We start from the raw sequence: 18,555 nt of genomic DNA on the forward strand, positions 1-18,555 counted from the left end.
ATCCTTGTCGGACTCCCTTTCTTATTACGGCTTCTTTCTCATGTTCTTCGATTATTACTGTTGCTGTTTGGTTCCTGTTCATGTTAGCAATTGTTCTTCTATCTCTGTATTTGAACCCTAATTTTTTTAAAACGCTGAACATTTAATCCAGTCTACGTTATCGAATGCCTTTTCTAGGTCTATAAATTCCAAGTATATAGGTTTGTTTTTCTTTAATCTTCCTTCTACTATTAATCTGAGGCCTAAAATTGCTTCCCTTGTCCCTATACCTTTCCTGAAACCAAATTGGTCTTCTCCTAACACTTCTTCCACTCTCCTCTCAATTCTTCTGTATAGAATTCTAGTTAAGATTTTTGATGCATGACTAGTTAAACTAATTGTTCTGTATGCTTCACATTTATCTGCCCCTGCTTTCTTTGGTATCATGACTATAACACTTTTTTTGAAGTCTGACGGAAATTCCCCTTTTTCATAAATATTACACACCAGTTTGTATAATCTCTCAATCGCTTCCTCACCTGCACTGCGCAGTAATTCTACAGGTATTCCGTCTATTCCAGGAGCCTTTCTGCCATTTAAATCTTTTAATGCTCTCTTAAATTCAGATCTCAGTATTGTTTCTCCCATTTCATCCTCCTCAACTTCCTCTTCTTCCTCTATAACACCATTTTCTAATTCATTTCCTCCGTATAACTCTTCAATATATTCCACCCATCTATCGACTTTACCTTTCGTATTATATATTGGTGTACCATCTTTGTTTAACACATTATTAGATTTTAATTTATGTACCCCAAAATTTTCCTTAACTTTCCTGTATGCTCCGTCTATTTTACCAATGTTCATTTCTCTTTCCACTTCTGAACACTTTTCTTTAATCCACTCTTCTTTCGCCAGTTTGCACTTCCTCTTTATAGCATTTCTTAATTGCCGATAGTTCCTTTTACTTTCTTCATCACTAGCATTTTTATATTTTCTACGTTCATCCATCAGCTGCAATATATCGTCTGAAACCCAAGGTTTTCTACCAGTTCTCTTTATTCCGCCTAAGTTTGCTTCTGCTGATTTAAGAATTTCCTTTTTAACATTCTCCCATTCTTCTTCTACATTTTCTACCTTATCTTTTTTACTCAGACCTCTTGCGATGTCCTCCTCAAAAATCTTCTTTACCTCCTCTTCCTCAAGCTTCTCTAAATTCCACCGATTCATCTGACACCTTTTCTTCAGGTTTTTAAACCCCAATCTACATTTCATTATTACCAAATTATGGTCGCTATCAATGTCTGCTCCAGGGTAAGTTTTAGTCAACGAGTTGATTTCTAAATCTTTGCTTAACCATGATATAATCTATCTGATACCTTGCAGTATCTCCTGGCTTTTTCCAAGTGTATATTCTTCTATTATGATTTTTAAATTGGGTGTTGGCAATTACTAAATTATACTTCATGCAAAACTCTATAAGTCGGTTCCCTCTTTCATTCCTTTTGCCCAGCCCGTATTCCCCCACTATATTTCCTTCCTTGCCTTTTCCAATGCTTGCATTCCAGTCACCAACTATTATTAAATTTTCATCTCCTTTTATATGTTTAATTGCTTCATCAATCTCTTCGTATACACACTCTACCTCATCATCATCATGGGCGCTTGTAGGCATATAGACATTAACAATCGTTGTCGGTTTAGGTTTTGATTTTATCCTTATTACAATGATTCTATCGCTATGCGTTTTGAAATACTCTATTCTCTTCCCTATCTTCTTGTTCATTATGAAACCTACTCCTGCCTGCCCATTATTTGAAGCTGAGTTCATTACTCTAAAATCACGTGACCAAAAGTCGCCTTCCTCTTCCCACCGAACCTCACTAATTCCTACTATATCCACATTTATCCTATCCATTTCCCTTTTTAAGTTTTCTAGCCTACCAACCTTTTTTAAGCTTCTAACATTCCACGCTCCGACTCGTAGAATGTTATTTTTTAATTTTCTGGTGACCCCTTCCTTAGTAGTCCCCACCCGGAGATCTGAACGGGGGACTAGTTACCTCCGGAATATTTTACCAAGGAAGGCCCCTCAATCATCGTTATATGAAAATGCATAGAGCCACATTTTCTTGGAAAAAAAGCAGCTGTAGTTTTCCATTGCTTTCAGCTGCGCAGTACTCAGAGGACTGAGTGATGTTGATATGGCCGTTTAAGTCATTGTGACTCACGCCCCTAACAACTACTGAAAGAGCTGCTGCCCTCTTTCAGGAATCATTCCTTAGTCTGGCTCTCAACAGATACCTCTCCGATAAGGTTGCACCTTCGGTCCAGCTACTCTGTATCCCTGAGCACTCAAGCCCCCTCACCAACGGCAAAGTCTCATGATTCATAGAGGACTTTTCATTTAAAAATTTTATTAATTTTAAATGTGCATTTAATTTAAAATTATATGTGTACTTAATTTACTTAATTTTTAATTTGTAAATCTTGATAAATATTACAAAAAACATGGGACTCAGTTTTTCAAAATATTGTTTTTTGGGTCTTGTTGGGTGGTTTTTGTAAATAATTTTACATATACACAGTTTTTTAACATTTAATCTCAATTAAAGTTTCTGTTTATGCTTTACTGTTGAAATATTTCTCTGGTGTTGTGTCCAATCTGAACAGGATGAACAGTTTTGTTATTTTTTGTTGTTATTATTATTTCTGATAGTTAATTGTAGTTATTTATGCTGAATTATTATAATTAAATTATTTTATTATTTGATGTAGTAAAATACTTATATAGTTTTAAAAGTGCTGTTAAAATAATTTTTATTGTTTTATAAAATTGTAAGACCTTATATTTTGAATTTGTACAGTACCATGATAGATAAAGATTGTGTAATTATCTTATAAAAATGTGTTATTACTATCACAACAATACTACTACTACTATTACTGTTATTAAACTATTATTACATTTTCTATTATGACTGTAACTACTACTGTTACTTCTACTATTGATACTATTTATTGTTACTTTGAATTACAAAGACTGTATGAGTGTGTTCCTAGTGCACATTATTATTATGTACACTAATTCATGTGGTTAATGCACGTGTATTATTATTATTACATTATGTTATGTTTAGAAAGTACTGCTTTCATATTATAAATAACTATAAGTAATGTAACGTTAACTTTCTTTGGAAGTAAGGAATTTCTTTCTCTGTAATTGAAAAAAAAGGCTAAATAAAACATTCCTATTCTTGTGATATTCTGTATTTTCTTTTTTCTAGTTTGAAGCAGTCTTTATCATTCCTTTCTACTCTGTAATAATCTCTGTCATATCCTTAAGTATGGTTTTTAGATATTGGAATCTTTGTCTTAGTATACAGTTTTTACTCTCTACCTTCTCCTTTTTAAAAGATCTGCTCCAAAATCCTTCCTTCAAATCATCCCAAAACCCTTATTATTTGTTTTTCTAGTTTTCTTATTGTCTATGTTTTGTTGCCATACAACACTATATAAAATAAAAGTATTTTTTGAGAATTTCCAAATTACACTGTAGGCTAAAAATCTCCATTGTACCTTTCCCTCATCCTGGAGGTTGGTCCAAATACATCTAGTTGATCCCATTCATTTCATAAGAAGCAAGAGCTGTTACTGGTTTACTGGAGTGCAGAATCCACTAACTGCTTGAGTAAATCTGAAAGTTTCCTTTTGTTCTGTCTCATACCTATACTTTTTCATCTGCTATTGGCCAGGCGTTTGATCTAGTTACAGGACAAATTCAGAAGGGAGGGATATCCAATTTCAGGTTACCTCCTTCCAGTAGTAACAAAAGATCATGATAAAGAAAAACCTGTATTATAAGATGAGACATCTTGTATGGACGATCCCAAATTATATTTTATCTTGGTTAATCATTGAAGCTATTTGCTTGAAAATACGCAGTGTTTTTGAGTTGATTTTTTTTATATGTGTACTTGGCTTTCAGGTTATTTATTTTCAAATGTACTACTTTTTTGTTATGATTGGTAAAAAATTTGTTAGTAGAAGAACAACTTAATTGGGAGAGAAAATTCGGGAGAGAACGTAGAACTGAGTGGCAAATCAGAGAAAATAATCTTTTAAATACCACACACATTGGACTAGAACAGTAATCTAAGCCATAGATAAGTAAATTGTTAATTGGTATTTTAATTAATTTTACTATTGAAAAAATGTATTTATGTATCCATTGTCATTGGGTAATTATAATTTTGTACACTATATTACACATACACATTTTCTTATTCAATTAAAAATTCATAAATATATCTCAAACTTATATGTTAAATAAAAGAAATTTGATTTCAAATTATAGTGACAAAAAATGTTAATTTTTAAAGTAGATTGTTTTTTTTACAGACACAATTAACCAATAACGCTGTACTTTTATTATTAGTTAATATTCCAGTAACCAAGATGGAACACTCTGACATATATTTAGCTTTATCAGACTAAATGAGGTTATTTCTCAAACAGCTACTGTTTTATATTCAAATACGTATTCAATCTGAATGAATAATTATTTTTGTTCTTATTCTGATATGTAAATGTCATTTTACTTGTAGATAACAACAAATATAAAAAGCTCATAAAACTTATTTGTTTAAAACTGTTACAAATTTACATTACAAAAGTCAACAAAAATTATTATGGTTTGGTTACCACACACTTGTTTTTATTTGCTTCTAATTTTGTTTATTATGCCAGTTTTGGTAAGTTACATCTGTAGTTTTATTTTTTATTTACAGAAACATATTTAGAAGTCTGAAGTGTTTGTAAAAAATGTTTTTTTTCTATTGTAAAATTTCTTTTATTGGTAAAAAATTAGTAATTTATGAAAGAAGTTTTAAAAGAAAATGAACTTCCATGATCATAAAATATGTTAGAACATAAATTCTATTGACCTTATTAATACCATGAATACAGAATGATTTTCAAGACTAAATCCTTGAACACCTTGGACTTTTGCCCAATGTCAGGCCCATTTTTCAACTTTTATTTATACTACAAAATTTTACAAAAATATTATCTATCAATGGATTTTAATGATTTTTCTTTAATTAAAAAAAAAAAAAAAACCTTAAATTCTAAATATGGGATCAAAGTTATTTTTAAAGTACCACTGTGTTTTAAATAGTAAAACCTGGAATATATAGTCATAACTGATTTCTGGTGGTTAGAGATTTGTTAAATATAAAATTAGTAATATTTTTTCATTGTTAGACTAAAATTTTAAAGTTAGAAAAAAGATAGGCTACTATTTAACAAATATAAGATAATGTAGAATTTAGAGATCCGTTTTAGTATTTAGATATGCATTAATTGTTTTACAAGTTTTGTCCCAATCTTTCCTAGGCTGATGTAAACAAAGCATAAGAGTTACTAATCAGAGCTGATTTCCGTAAGAGTAATAAGTTTAATAGTCCCTGTAGTGAATGGAATAAAGGTGTTGTAGTGCACAAGGCCGATCATCATTTTGCACTTCTAACAGAAATAAGGAAAGCTAATCTAAAAGGCTCTTGGTATTGTAAGAGTATGCTAAATTTTAGTGCATGATATGTTAGCAAGTCTTTAATGAATGCTAGACCCAAAGAACAAACTTAATTTAATGAAAACAAAGGCTATAAAATGAACACGTTATGGTTGAAGAAATAATTTTTATTATTTCTTACAACTGTTTTTGTATAGACTTTGTAAGTGTTATTTTCATATTTCAGACTCATTTAACTTTCTGTTTTATCTATGTTATTAACTATTCTGTAATACCACCAAACAATGAATACTACATAACCCTCCATGCCACATTTCTTTCCTTACATTACTAATGATTGAATGAGAGTTGTATTTAACATTTAACCTAGCCAGGTTTATTACTTCATTTATTTTATTTAATATCTGTTTAATTAAATTGATTTATTTAATATTCTTACTTGACTTCTATCAAGCATTCTATCAAATGGAAGATGCCTTTTCAAAGTGATATTGAAACTGTTTCTATTAGCATTCATTACATTATTCCTCCAGATATACTTGTTATATGATTTAGTAAGGATTGTTTCTATCCCTGCTGCCTATTGATAGTCATGTTTTTAATCTCATTTATTAATTCTGCGACCAACCCTCACTTTCAAGAGTTTTGTGTTTAACCTCCGTGTAATGTCAAGTATTCTTCCTATGTAATCTTATCAGCGCATATTCATAAGAAATTTGGTTCTCGCTTCACAAAATACAAAATCAACATTTGTGTAACTTTAACTGCTCTCTCTCTCTCCAATTTTATAAAAGAAGCGTAGAAAACACATCACCTGCTACAATTCACTGATTACTAAATACACCTAGACGAGAATTACCTGGCTGAATTGTACTGGGAGAACCTGGACACCTATCTTCAGCAAAGCAGCAAGTTCTTTGAAATTCCCAGTTTAGCAGTAACTTTCCATAATCATTATTTTTATTTTTTTTTTATTTTAATACTAATAGTACAGTTTAGATACTTCCTAGTTTGAGTCTATTCACGATCAACACTTTATCAAATAATTTAAAAAAAAAAGATTTTAAATAAAAACTTGAAAATGATAGATGATAAATCCACTGTAAATCAAAAAATCAGTTAAACTTTCATAATTCCGTTTAGCAAATGCTATAAAGTTGTTTAAGATTAATATAAAGTTCATGTAAAGTTTTATTGAATTCATAGTACTTTTCCAATAACTGATAAAGATAAACAACGTGCCTGTAATTAACATGCCCATTTGAAGATCTCACTGGTAAATATCGTCAGTGAATGGATTAAGATGACACTGAAGTGTACATTCATTACTGACTAGAAAGATTCCTCCATATTGCATTACATCTTACCTTTCTTATGGACTGATATCAATTCCCCATCTGATACAACAGTAATACCTCAAGTTAAAAATAATAATTTACTTTCATTTGGCCACTATTTAGGTGAAGCCTTTATTTCTTTTCATTTTTTAGGGTAGTTGTTCCTTTTATCAGTTAACGTTTACTATAAATATTAATCAGAATACAACTTTAGTAAATGAGGATGATGTAAGCAGGTTGCTCCATTGGTGCTTATTAAATAGTTTAAATATGAACATTTGCAAATGCAGAGTTATCCCTTCCATTAGAGGAGTCCTGTAAATTACGTTAATGAAATGGATATAGATAGGACTTCTCTTACTCGAACGAATAATAAGAGATCTGGGGTTTATTTTAATTAGTGTCTGAGGTTCTTGAAATGTGTTAAAAAATGATCCATGGTGACTACTCAAAACTAGGTTTTATTGAAAAAATAGTCCTCTTTCAATCAGGAAGATATATTGAATCTGTATAAGAATTAGGTATGGAGCAAAGGGGAATAAGGCAAATAGGTTTAGAATCCTTACCGCAGAGAGGCAGTTAATCAACTTGAGCTTGTTCAAATTCTTTTCCGGACATTTTTATTTTAAAATATTTAATGAATAGCGCACGAGGAACTTCCCACTATTGTACTAGAAGTCTTTTTTATAACAAGTCATTGTTAAAGAGAAGAAATGTTAAGGAGCTGTTACTGTTATGGAATAATAAAATAGATTCATTGTCTCTCTTGACATTGTTGAATATTTAAACCTACTTTATTTAGGTTGAGGATGTGATATTCTGATCACTTCACCAAATCCTTTGATTTTGTAATATTTTCTTTAATAATTTAGATCTATTTTACGATTCATGTAAGTAATGTAATTATAAAGTCCTAGTTTATAATATTATTAAAATAGAATGGTACTGACAGTTAGACAATGACTTATCATGTAACTGCTCTGGCTTGCTGAAAACCAGTAGCAACATTTAAGCTTGGACAATACCACTGTAAGTTGATGAAGGATTGTGATGTCATTTATGATTTAATTACTAATTTTTGTATCAAGGAAGAGTAGCTAACCTTTATAAAAACACCTTGTACTATGGAATACTTACTTCCAGAATACAGTACTTTTATTAGTACATTGACCAGCAATGCAAATCTGAGTCATGTTTTGGGGGAATCTAATTTCTACATTGCCTTCATAGAGGTTGATACACATCCAAATTTGCCTTACTAAAAAAATCCCATATTTATTACATGCATTAAAAACTGACTCCAGTCTTCAGTATCAGGTAGTTTATTCCAGAAAAAAATTATATATTCAAGGTCAAAAAAGATATGGTGCTTAATTTTCAGAAATAGAATTCTTAAGCCTACTGGTTTTATTCTCCTAGATGATTTAAATATATTTGTAAAATCCTGTTTTTATGAGTGAAGACATTCTCAAGATAGAATGTATTCACATTCAAATGCCCAACATGCTAACAAATGAAGAGAAAATTTAAAAAAGATATGCCTGTAAGATCTTTCATTATTAAAATACAGGAAATAATTTGAAAAAAAAGATTATATATGTGTTGTGTGTGTGCATGCGCACGCACGTGTGTGTGTGTGGATATAACTTTATTTTTTGACTATTCAGCCTTAAATCTGTTAATATTTACCATCCTTAGTAACATACTCTTTTGCCAAAATGATGATGCTATTACGAAAAAGGAAGTTTGAGAGTTGATATACAGAATAAATTCCTTTTTTTGGCTAATTTTCTTATACTTTTGGTTACACTTTGTGAAAATCCTTGTGATTTTGTTCATTATTATTTGATTATTTATGTATTTTGTGTGTGTGTCTTAATTTTTTATTTACTTTACCTAAAAATGCATTTTTTCTGTGTAGAAAAATGTTGTTAGATAAAGAACTAACTTTGATTTTAGTTTCCATGGATAATAATTAGATGAAAAGCTAGAATGTAATTTTCTGTTCCCATGGTGTACAATCCAGGTACAACTGTATGTTAAAAAATTATGTACATGATATTTATTGTAGGTGTAGGATTATTGAAATATTTAGTACATGAAATTATCAGTCCCCCTTTTTGTTGAGGTCCTATATTTGCCTTTGGTCTGTTTTAAAGATATAGTTCATGATTTCATTTTGGAAAGGATTGGAATGGATATAATGTTAATTATATCCATTATCAATAATAATTGAAACTTGAAACATTTTGGAGTATAAAATATGGTTGATTCTGAAATATTATGCATTTCGGGAACCCACAATTTCTAATGGAACAGCCATTACAAAATTTAGTTTTTTTTCATTCTTGCATGTATATAGATCAAGGGAAATCTGTCAGTCAAATTTAAACTTTTACTTCGGGAAGTGCCCTATTCTCAGGATCCTAGAAATGAAGCCAACAGAAAATAAAAATACTGAGAACAAAGCCGACAGAGAATAAAGAATACCGAAAATTAAAGGAACTAGCAATTGCTGTATTATATTCTTATAAGATTACTTATTTTTATTTACATAATATTTTTTTTTTTAACATGAATGAAATGTAAGAGTTCACATTTAGGTCTTTTGACACAACAAACAATGGAGTTACTAGTTAAGAGGTAAGCTGATTTTAATCATTTCTATAATTATTGGAGTAAAAATACATTAACTCCACCACCTCTTTTATTAAATCATTTGTACTAAATAAATGAGAGTACTGCACCTTAAACATAGAATTTTAAAATTATTTGTCAAGCCATTATGCAACCCTTTCCAACCTTTTTTTCAGTTATTTAAATTTTATCTTTTTCACTAGTTGCTATTCTGAGGAATTTTAAGAGTATCAGATGTTTCTTATTTTATGCAATAAAAACTAACATATTTAAAAGACTTCCCTGTACAGAAAAAATATTGCTTTGCTGATAAGTTTTTAAATAATTAGCTAAATCTCAATTTATTGGAAATTTCATTTGACATCTAACAGCATTCATAAACACATTAAAGATTTAATCACTGAGGAGATTTTACTCTAGCTTGTTTTATAAATTACTTTTTGTTTCTTTTTTATTATTTACTATTTTATGTTTGTTTTCAGATGACTAAAAACATTGAGCAGCACTTAGCTGAGTACAATCAAAATGGATTTCCGAGTTCCATTCTTTACAATGCAATAGCAGTAGATGGGCAGAGCAATGACATTAACCAAATTGATAAAAATATGCTATCAAAGTACTTAGAATCCAAGAAAATACAAGGAAAAGCTATTAAAATGGCATTAAAATTTGCAACAGATAAATTAGATGGAAGTGGAACTGTACGATCAAAAATGGATAATACAACAAACAGTAAAATGTGTGATTATTCATGGATTGCATGGCTTCCATGGTTTGATTGTCCTCAGAACCCAGAAACTGAAAAAGAAAATAAAATTGAATTAATAAAAGAACAAAGTTATAAGTGTTACAAATCAAAATATTAATATTATTGACACGTAGAAATAAATAATTATCTTTTATTAATGTAGCATTTTAAATCTGATAATAATAAAATTAATTAATTTTTTTAAGAAATGGGTGTATTTGCAAATGAGTGTAAAAGAAAATTGTGTTTTAATATTACAGCTTGCAACACAAACTGGCAGGTATGCTTTACTGTGTATTTAAATAAATTTTATGTGGAAAATACATGCTTATATCATTTATTTATTTATGTTTTTTTAGTAAATGAAGATATATTTTTTTTATAGATTCAATCTGTGAAAAGGGGTTCAACAATTTATTGCATGTATGTTAATTGTAGCAAGAAATAAAGATCAGAAATGTTTTATTTTGGGAAAGGAAAGAGTGGTCCTAAAGTATATGTAAGAATTAATATTTTTTGTAGACAGGCATTACAATCAACACACTCAAATTTAATGAAATGTCTTATCAAAACACATTCAAAGATATCAGCAACAACATAAAGACTTTAACATAGCACATTAATTAGCCATTTAAACATCCTTAAACTGAAATTTATAATTACATAAAATTGAAGTAAAATAAAATATTAAATGAACAAACAGAAGACAGATCAGATTTATTTGATTCGACCACATACCAAAGAGCTTTCTTAACTGCTTAAAGGTGGATGCCATTAATAACAATTCCATATGTAACATCACTGATGTACAAGTTAAGCTACACAACAGTACAGAAAGGATCTTCAGAAAGCACAATTCCACTTATTTAAAGATTAAATTATTAAAAAGACTAAACTAGTAAAAACAAGAGACTATGATCATAAGTACAGATATTGAAAGTGTTTATATTAAAACATGCTGCACTTATATCTCTTTTTACTTCTGAGTAAAAAGATTTCAATTCAAAAGGTGGCAGGAAAGTAATGATGGATGTAAAAACTGTAAACCATGTTTCAGTATTTATAGATTTTGAATCTGATCTAAATAATGTGGGTAAAAAAGGTCTGACATTTTTAATTTACTTGAACATTATTATAAATTAGTATAGCATAACATAATAGTAATTATCCTTTTAGATTATAATTTTCTTCTTATTTTGCAAAATATGGTGGCAGGAGTTCACTAATCTGAAAGAAGCCTTTCATATCCCTTGATGAAGCTACTGAGAAATGAATGAAAAGGATAATTAAACATTTACTTAGAAGGAAATAAGTATCCCAGTAATCAGTAAGGAAACAATAATGAGGTCAACAATACATCTGAGGACGTTAGGACTGACTTATTCTATTGTATTAAAAATGTTCAGTATAAAATGGAGTCATTATAGGGGTAAAAGAAGACACTACAGTGACTCAAAACTGAATTTAAAAATCTTGCAAAGTAGTTTGACAACCTTAATTTTCAGACACTTACATACTATCTATTATAAGTTCTTCAATGAAAATACACTAGGAAAATTTTGTTATACTGTGGAATAGATCATCATAGGTGTTTACAAGTTAGTACATTTTTAGAAAGGCCCAAAACAGCATTGTAACCACTCTAGTCACTGTCTTAATGCCATTTGCTTTTTAGTTGTGTTAGTGAAAGGAGGTAGTGATACTGTTGTGGACAAAAACTGAATATCAGGAAATTTTTCATGTGGGTTGTGTTGATTAGTGTTTAGAGAAAATGACTCCTGTGCTTGGAGAGGATTATCCTCATTGTACAACAACATTTAGGTAGTACTAATAGTTTGAAAGAGGAGATTTTGGCCACGAGGATCTTAAAAGTCAGGTAGACCATTTTTGTCTAAAACTGAAGGAAACATTCCACAGTATGAAAAATGATTGAGACAGGCAGGCATGTGTACCACCCAACAGAGGCATCATTGGGAATTAATGCATCAGCAGTTCATACTATTCTGTGAGATCATCTTCAAGTTAGAAAGCATTGTACCCTTTGTGTGCTGCCTAACTTGACCGACAATTAGATGGCACATTGTGTTTGTGTTTGCTGTGACATCAGATGCCATCAAATAGCTGAAAGAGTTTTTGAAAATGGAAATCTCCTATGTGCACAGTATTGTGATAGGTGAAAAAAATTTGGGTATACAGTTATGACACCCCTACCAAAGCTCAGAACAAAGTCTAAGTGCTCAAAGATGAGCAAACCTCTGTCACTGTTTGAGCATCCAGATTGGTTAAGAAGAGAATGGTGGCTGTATTTTTTAGTGTGAGAGGAGTTTTAGAGCATGATGGAAACACAGAAGACAGTTACAGGGAAGTAGTATACCAAGGAATACCTGCCTAAAGTAGTTGAAGCTCTCAAGAAGCTGTGCCCAAACTAAAGGATGAACACATGGTTTCTTCACCACTATAATGCTCCAGCACAATGCTCCAAAGTTTACTACAAGTATTTGGTCAGTACTGGAATAAAACTGAAAGAGCACCCTCCCTACAGTCCTGACTTTGCTTCATGTGACTTCACGTTGTTCCCTCAGGTGAAGAACAGACTGAAGGGGAGGCACTTTATGAATGATTATGACCTCCTAAGGGCTTGGAACAATGAGTATGGCCAGATCTCTAACAAAACACGGCATGGTTTCTTTGAAGACTGGTTTTGAAGGATGGAGAAGAGTATAATGTATGGTGGAAATTATTTTGAAAAATTATAAAAAATAGTCATATAACAAAATATCCCTAGTACCCTTTGTACTTCCTATTCTTCTGAACGATCATAGTTCAGTAATTATAATAGTTGTGAGGAAATCGTTTATTGAGGTAAAAAATTTTCACTTGAACAATAACATTTAAGAAAACGTTGCAGCACAGTTGTTATGATCGAATTTTTACTTTATAATTTGACATTAAAAATGTTTGTTAATTACATAGCTCTGTTCTTAGATCCAGTTAAACTAATTCATTTGCATACAATATCTATTTGTGTTATTCAATTTTATTTTAAAATGTAACTACTTACTATAAAAGATAAATAAAAAAAGAATATCAGTTACATTAGTTTTGTCAGATTATATAAAAATTTAATACAATTTCCAAATCTATAATGATAACTACATTTCATGACAGAAAAAATTTTTTACATTAAAACTCTTATACATTTCTTGTGAAAGAACCAAGCTCACATGGTGTATTGACATTTTTTGTTGGTTATTCAAAGTCGATTTTGGTTTATGATTAGTAAAAATTCATATTTTAACATATACTAAACAGCAAGTTTGTGATGGTTGAAAAGTTACAGGAGTACATGTACTGTACTTCTAAAATAGTTCAGAGGAATACATGTACTGTTTGTGTATCATCACAAATGTGATTGATTATGATCAGTGATTTTTTATGTTAAATTTTACACAATTTAATAGTTATAATAAAACACTTCATAAGCCTTTAACTTACACTGTGCATTTACTTTAAGTTACATGGTGTAAAGAAAATTTCTAGTTAGCATTGCTTTGTAAATTAAGAACAATGATTAAATAGAACTGAAACCATTCCAAGATATTATTTTATCTGATTGTAGTATCAATGTGCATCGTAGAGCAAGTAGCTAAGCTCCATTACAAAATAAACTACACTTTTAATACCTTCATTGCATTTGTATTTTAGAAGACTTAGCCTTATTCAGTCAATACTTCTGCTGTGAGCTGAGATGCAGCCACTGGATAGTTCCCTGATAGATCCGTAGCAAAGTCTCCAGAGATCATACCAAGAATGCACTGGCTCTGGAAACTCAAAATGGCAAAGAAGTAATCAAAAGTAAGGAAAAGGGGTGGATGGTTGGAAATGATGGAAACCATGGATCAATTGCAGTACAAGACACACAACCCCAGCCAGAGCACAACTTCAAGATTTCCTTCAGCAACAGATACCCTTCTTCACCACAAACTGTCAGGAGATTAGGATATTTTTTGTCCAGAATGGCACCAGCACAACAATTTTGAATCAACCATCTTAAATAGGGCCAGCAACAAAAATACAGATTGTTCAACTTAAAAGAGTCACTTAGATTAGTCTATAAATAATAATTTATTGACAAACATTAATTAATAATTTGCAGAAGGTGTTGAAGATGATGTCCATCCACTTCAATGCACTTTTCAACACGTTTGATCATGTTCATGGCTACTCTTCTTAGCTGAACCCTCTCTGTTTCTTAGATGGCATCGGTAATGTTTGTGCTTAATTCCTGCAGGGTTTGAGGAATACTCCTATAAACAATTTCTTTTGTGTAACCCCACAGAAAGAAGTCTGGACTAGTCAGATCAGGTGATCTGGGTAGAATAATCCTTTAGAAATGATTCTTCCATTGAAAAAAATCCTGTATCATCTCCATAGTAGAGCTTGCTATAAGGTAAGTGGCACTATCCTGTTGAAACCAACAGTCACACTTATCCTCCTACAGTAAAGTTATGAACTACTGGATAAATTTTGGTAGTAGACAGCATCCACAGTTTAAAAAAAAAACAAAGATCCTCATATTCATTGCCTTGAAACTGCACATCATCCCCCTACTTTTTGTGGATATAGGAGAGATTAGAAAAAAATCTGCGGGTTTCAGTATCCCAGGTCCAATAGTTCTGATTATTAACATACCCACAAAGGTGAAATTATGCTTCATTTGTGAAAAACACTTGATCTAAAATGCCAGTGTTATTTCTAATGAAGCTCTAGCATCATTAACAGTAGTGAACCCTTGTAGCATAATCAGCACTAGTTAGCTCATGGAAAACATGCATTCGATACGGATAACATTTCAGCATTCTCCCTACTGCAGTTTGGACTGAACCTAGTAAAATGTTCTTTTCTCATCTTAGAAAGATTTATGAGGAGATCTTGTAACTGCTGCTTTAATGTTCTGTACGACCTGTATCGTTAAAACTGACCTGTTTCAGACACATTTCTGGTCTAAAACCGAACCTGTTTCATGAAATTTTTTAGTTAACTTCTGAGTAACACTTTTCACTGTTGCTTCCTTTTCAAATTTCTTCCTGAACTTTTGCCGACACACAACATGAAATTTCATCTCTAAATTAGTTTCCATCACAAATACACGTTCTTCAAAAGTTAACTACATTTTAACAAACAACACACAATTACACAACCTTGTTCAAAAGGCAATGGTCAACACAGACTGGCAATACTCAAATGTGCAGGCAATAAACATTCTTCCATACTCCAGCTCCAGTCATACCAACATCTTGCACATTATTTTTCCCACCTCACTTCAATATATACATTTTAGAAAAACATGCATTTAGTATAAACTACTAATTGATGGGACCTCTTTTAAGTTCAACACTGTACTTTTCTTTTAGATACCAAAGAACAGTTACAAGTTTCCTTAAGAGAACCCTTGCATTTATCCAGAATTGTGTCATGTAGAGGTACTGAAATCAATGATAATAAATTGTTCAGTTAGAGCATCCACTGGAAGTCATTAACAAACCCTCTAATACAATGTTGTAAGTTTTACAAGTTAGATTAGAAGAATTTAAACATATACTCACTAATCTTTCGCTGATATATGGACTAATCATATTCAATTTTGAATGTTCAAGATCACCTACTCCAGAAATGGAACTAGCTAAAAAAAGAAAACATTTTAGCACAATTAAATCACTCGGTGTGTAATTTACCTTTCTGCAGTAAACTACAAAATTCATGTAGGGAAATTTTCTATTTCAAACTAAGCTGAAAACTTTCAAATTTGAAATGTCTTCAAAATTATCTTGAAGTTCACAAGAAATGCCAATAAATTAACTGATGTTATATGTTTTAATTAAATTTAGGTAAAATAACTTTTGATAAATTTTGTGTAAAATTAGACACAAGATCACACAGAAAACAAGCAAAACGGAGCAACCAAGGAGAATATAAATGGAACTGTAGTGATTGTACTAAATGCTACATTGAACAGGCTGGACACACACTCAACCCTAAATTCAAAGATCATATACAGGCAGTATAGTCATCAACAGAATTAACTTTTCAAAGTTTTCTGTGGAGACAAAATCAAAGTACATAGACATTAACTGTACAATCAAATTCTATATATAAACAAATTAATATTTAACTCTGAGCTAATTAATAGAAAATAAAAAAACATGATCTCTACACACTTGAACAACATGAAATCTACAGACTTTAAATCTGTCAAAAAGAACAGACATCGAGAATAATAATTTTAAGCAATTTCCTATCCTTAACAAGACAAGAGTGGAAGAAGTGTTAGGAGAAGACCAATTTGGTTTCAGGAAAAGTATAGCAACAAGTGATGCGATTTTAGCATTCAGATTAATAGTAGAAGGAAGATTAAAGAAAAAACCAACAGGCATGGCATTTATAGACTTAGAAAAGGCATTTGATAACGTAGACTGGAATAAAATGTCCAACATTTTAAAAATGTAGGGTTCTAGTATGCTAACATTTACAGGAACCAAACTGCAACAGTAATAATCAAAGAGCATAAGAAAAAAGCAATAATAAAAAAGCAAGCCAGACAAGGATCTTTCCTGTTACTTTTTAATGTTTATATAGATCTGGCTGTTAATGATGTTAAAGAACCTTTTAGATCCATAGTAACAGTGCAAGGTGAAAAAGAAAAGATGATATGATTTGCTGATGATATAGTAATTCTAGCTCAGAGTAAAAAAGATTTAGAAGAAAAAAATTAATGGTGTGAAGTCCTATGCAAGAACTACTACATGAAAATTAACAAGAACAAAACAAAAGAAATGAAATAAAGTAGACAAAGGACCACTGAATATAAAAATAGGACAAGAAAAGAATATGGAGGTAGAAGAATTTTGTTATTTAGAAAGTAGAATTACTAAAGATGGACAAAGCAGGAGCAATATAAATTGCCAAATAGCATAAGCGAAATGAGCTTTCAGTCAGAAATATAATTTGCCTACATCAAAAATTAATGTAAACATTAGGAAAACATTTTTGAAAGTATATATTTGGAGTGAAGCTTTATATGGAAGTGAAACTAGGATGATCGGAGTTCCTAGAAGAAAAGCTTTTGAAATATGGTGCTGTAAGAGAAAGTTAAAAATCAGACAGGTCGATAAAGTGACAAATGAAGAGGTGTTGCAGCAAATTGATGAAGAAAGAAGCATTTGGAAAAGTGTAGTTAAAAGAAGAGACAGACTTATAGGCCACATTAAGGCATCCTGGAATAGTCACTTTGATACTGGAGGGACAGGTAGGTGAGAAAAATTGTGCAGGCAGGCAACGTTTGGAGTATGTAAAACAACTTGTTAGGGATGTAGGATGCAGGGGGTTTACTGAAATGAAATGACGGGCACTAGATAGGGAATCTTGGAGAACTGCATCAAACCAGTCAAATGACTGAGGACAAAAAAACAAGGCAAGTGGCATTATTAGCACTACTGTTTGGACTCCAATCAGGAAGGTGCTAATAATTAGTTCCAAATGGTTTTTGAAAAGTAATCATTTAATTTGAGTGTTTCATTTTTTTTTTAATTTGTCCTAATAATTCACGCAATTGCCATTTGACCTAAATGTAAAAATGCGTTAATGCTCAGTTATTTTGGGACAAAATTATTTTCTTTTATGTGTATTATTCTATGTACAACTGAATGGAAATAATATCCATGTTGTTACTGGTTTTTGAATTAAAATTATATCCAATGGAATTATATTTTGGAATTCAGTAGAGGAGAGACATTATGTGTATTTGATTTAGAACAGCAATATTTTGAAGAAATCTTTATTAATCGTAATTTGGAATTAAAAAATATGAAAATGATGAAATGTCTTCATTTCTAATAAATTCTTTAGAGAGCAATGAAGAGTTTCGGATAGCCAGTACTAATGAATGTAGTAACATAAAATGTGCAATGAATGTCGCAACATGTTATTTTTACCGTAGATAAAAGTATATGGATGTGAATAAATAATAATGATTTCTTTGCGAGCCAGTCTTTGTCAGGTCGTGCTGGGCAAAGAAATTCAAAAGATAGTCCCAAATATATTGTGACTATTTACGATTATGTATGTGCATTTAGCCACTTCAACTTCAGATAGATATTTGAAAGTGGATAATTTGTTTTCTTTAAATCAAAATTCTTTTTTATTATTACAATTAACTATGTTTCTTTATGAAATCTGTATCATAAAACTGATTCTGTGAAGAGTGGCGGAAGCAGTCGATTGAGTAGTTCGTCATGTTCCAGCATTCATTCCAGGGTATAATA

General features: G+C 30.9%; 1 protein-coding gene across 1 annotated transcript; it reads left to right on the forward strand.

Moving 5' to 3' along the window:
- The first annotated feature begins 4,490 nt into the window (after positions 1-4,490).
- LOC142322880 (uncharacterized) lies at positions 4,491-10,526 on the forward strand. Its single transcript, XM_075361970.1, has 2 exons — positions 4,491-4,733; positions 9,969-10,526. Exons 1-2 carry the CDS (start codon positions 4,671-4,673, stop codon positions 10,350-10,352), a joined length of 447 nt encoding a protein of 148 aa, XP_075218085.1. The 5' UTR covers positions 4,491-4,670; the 3' UTR covers positions 10,353-10,526.
- Positions 10,527-18,555: the final 8,029 nt, after the last annotated feature.

This window comes from Lycorma delicatula, chromosome 4, assembly GCF_047948215.1.
Source record: "Lycorma delicatula isolate Av1 chromosome 4, ASM4794821v1, whole genome shotgun sequence".
Lineage (NCBI taxonomy): Eukaryota > Metazoa > Arthropoda > Insecta > Hemiptera > Fulgoridae > Lycorma > Lycorma delicatula.

Coding starts and splice junctions, on each gene's coding strand:
- LOC142322880 (XM_075361970.1), top strand. CDS start 4,671: ATGGTTTGGTTACCACACACTTGTTTTTATTTGCTTCTAATTTTGTTT. Junction 4,734..9,968: donor TGTTTATTATGCCAGTTTTG/GTAAGTTACATC, acceptor GTTTGTTTTCAG/ATGACTAAAAACATTGAGCA.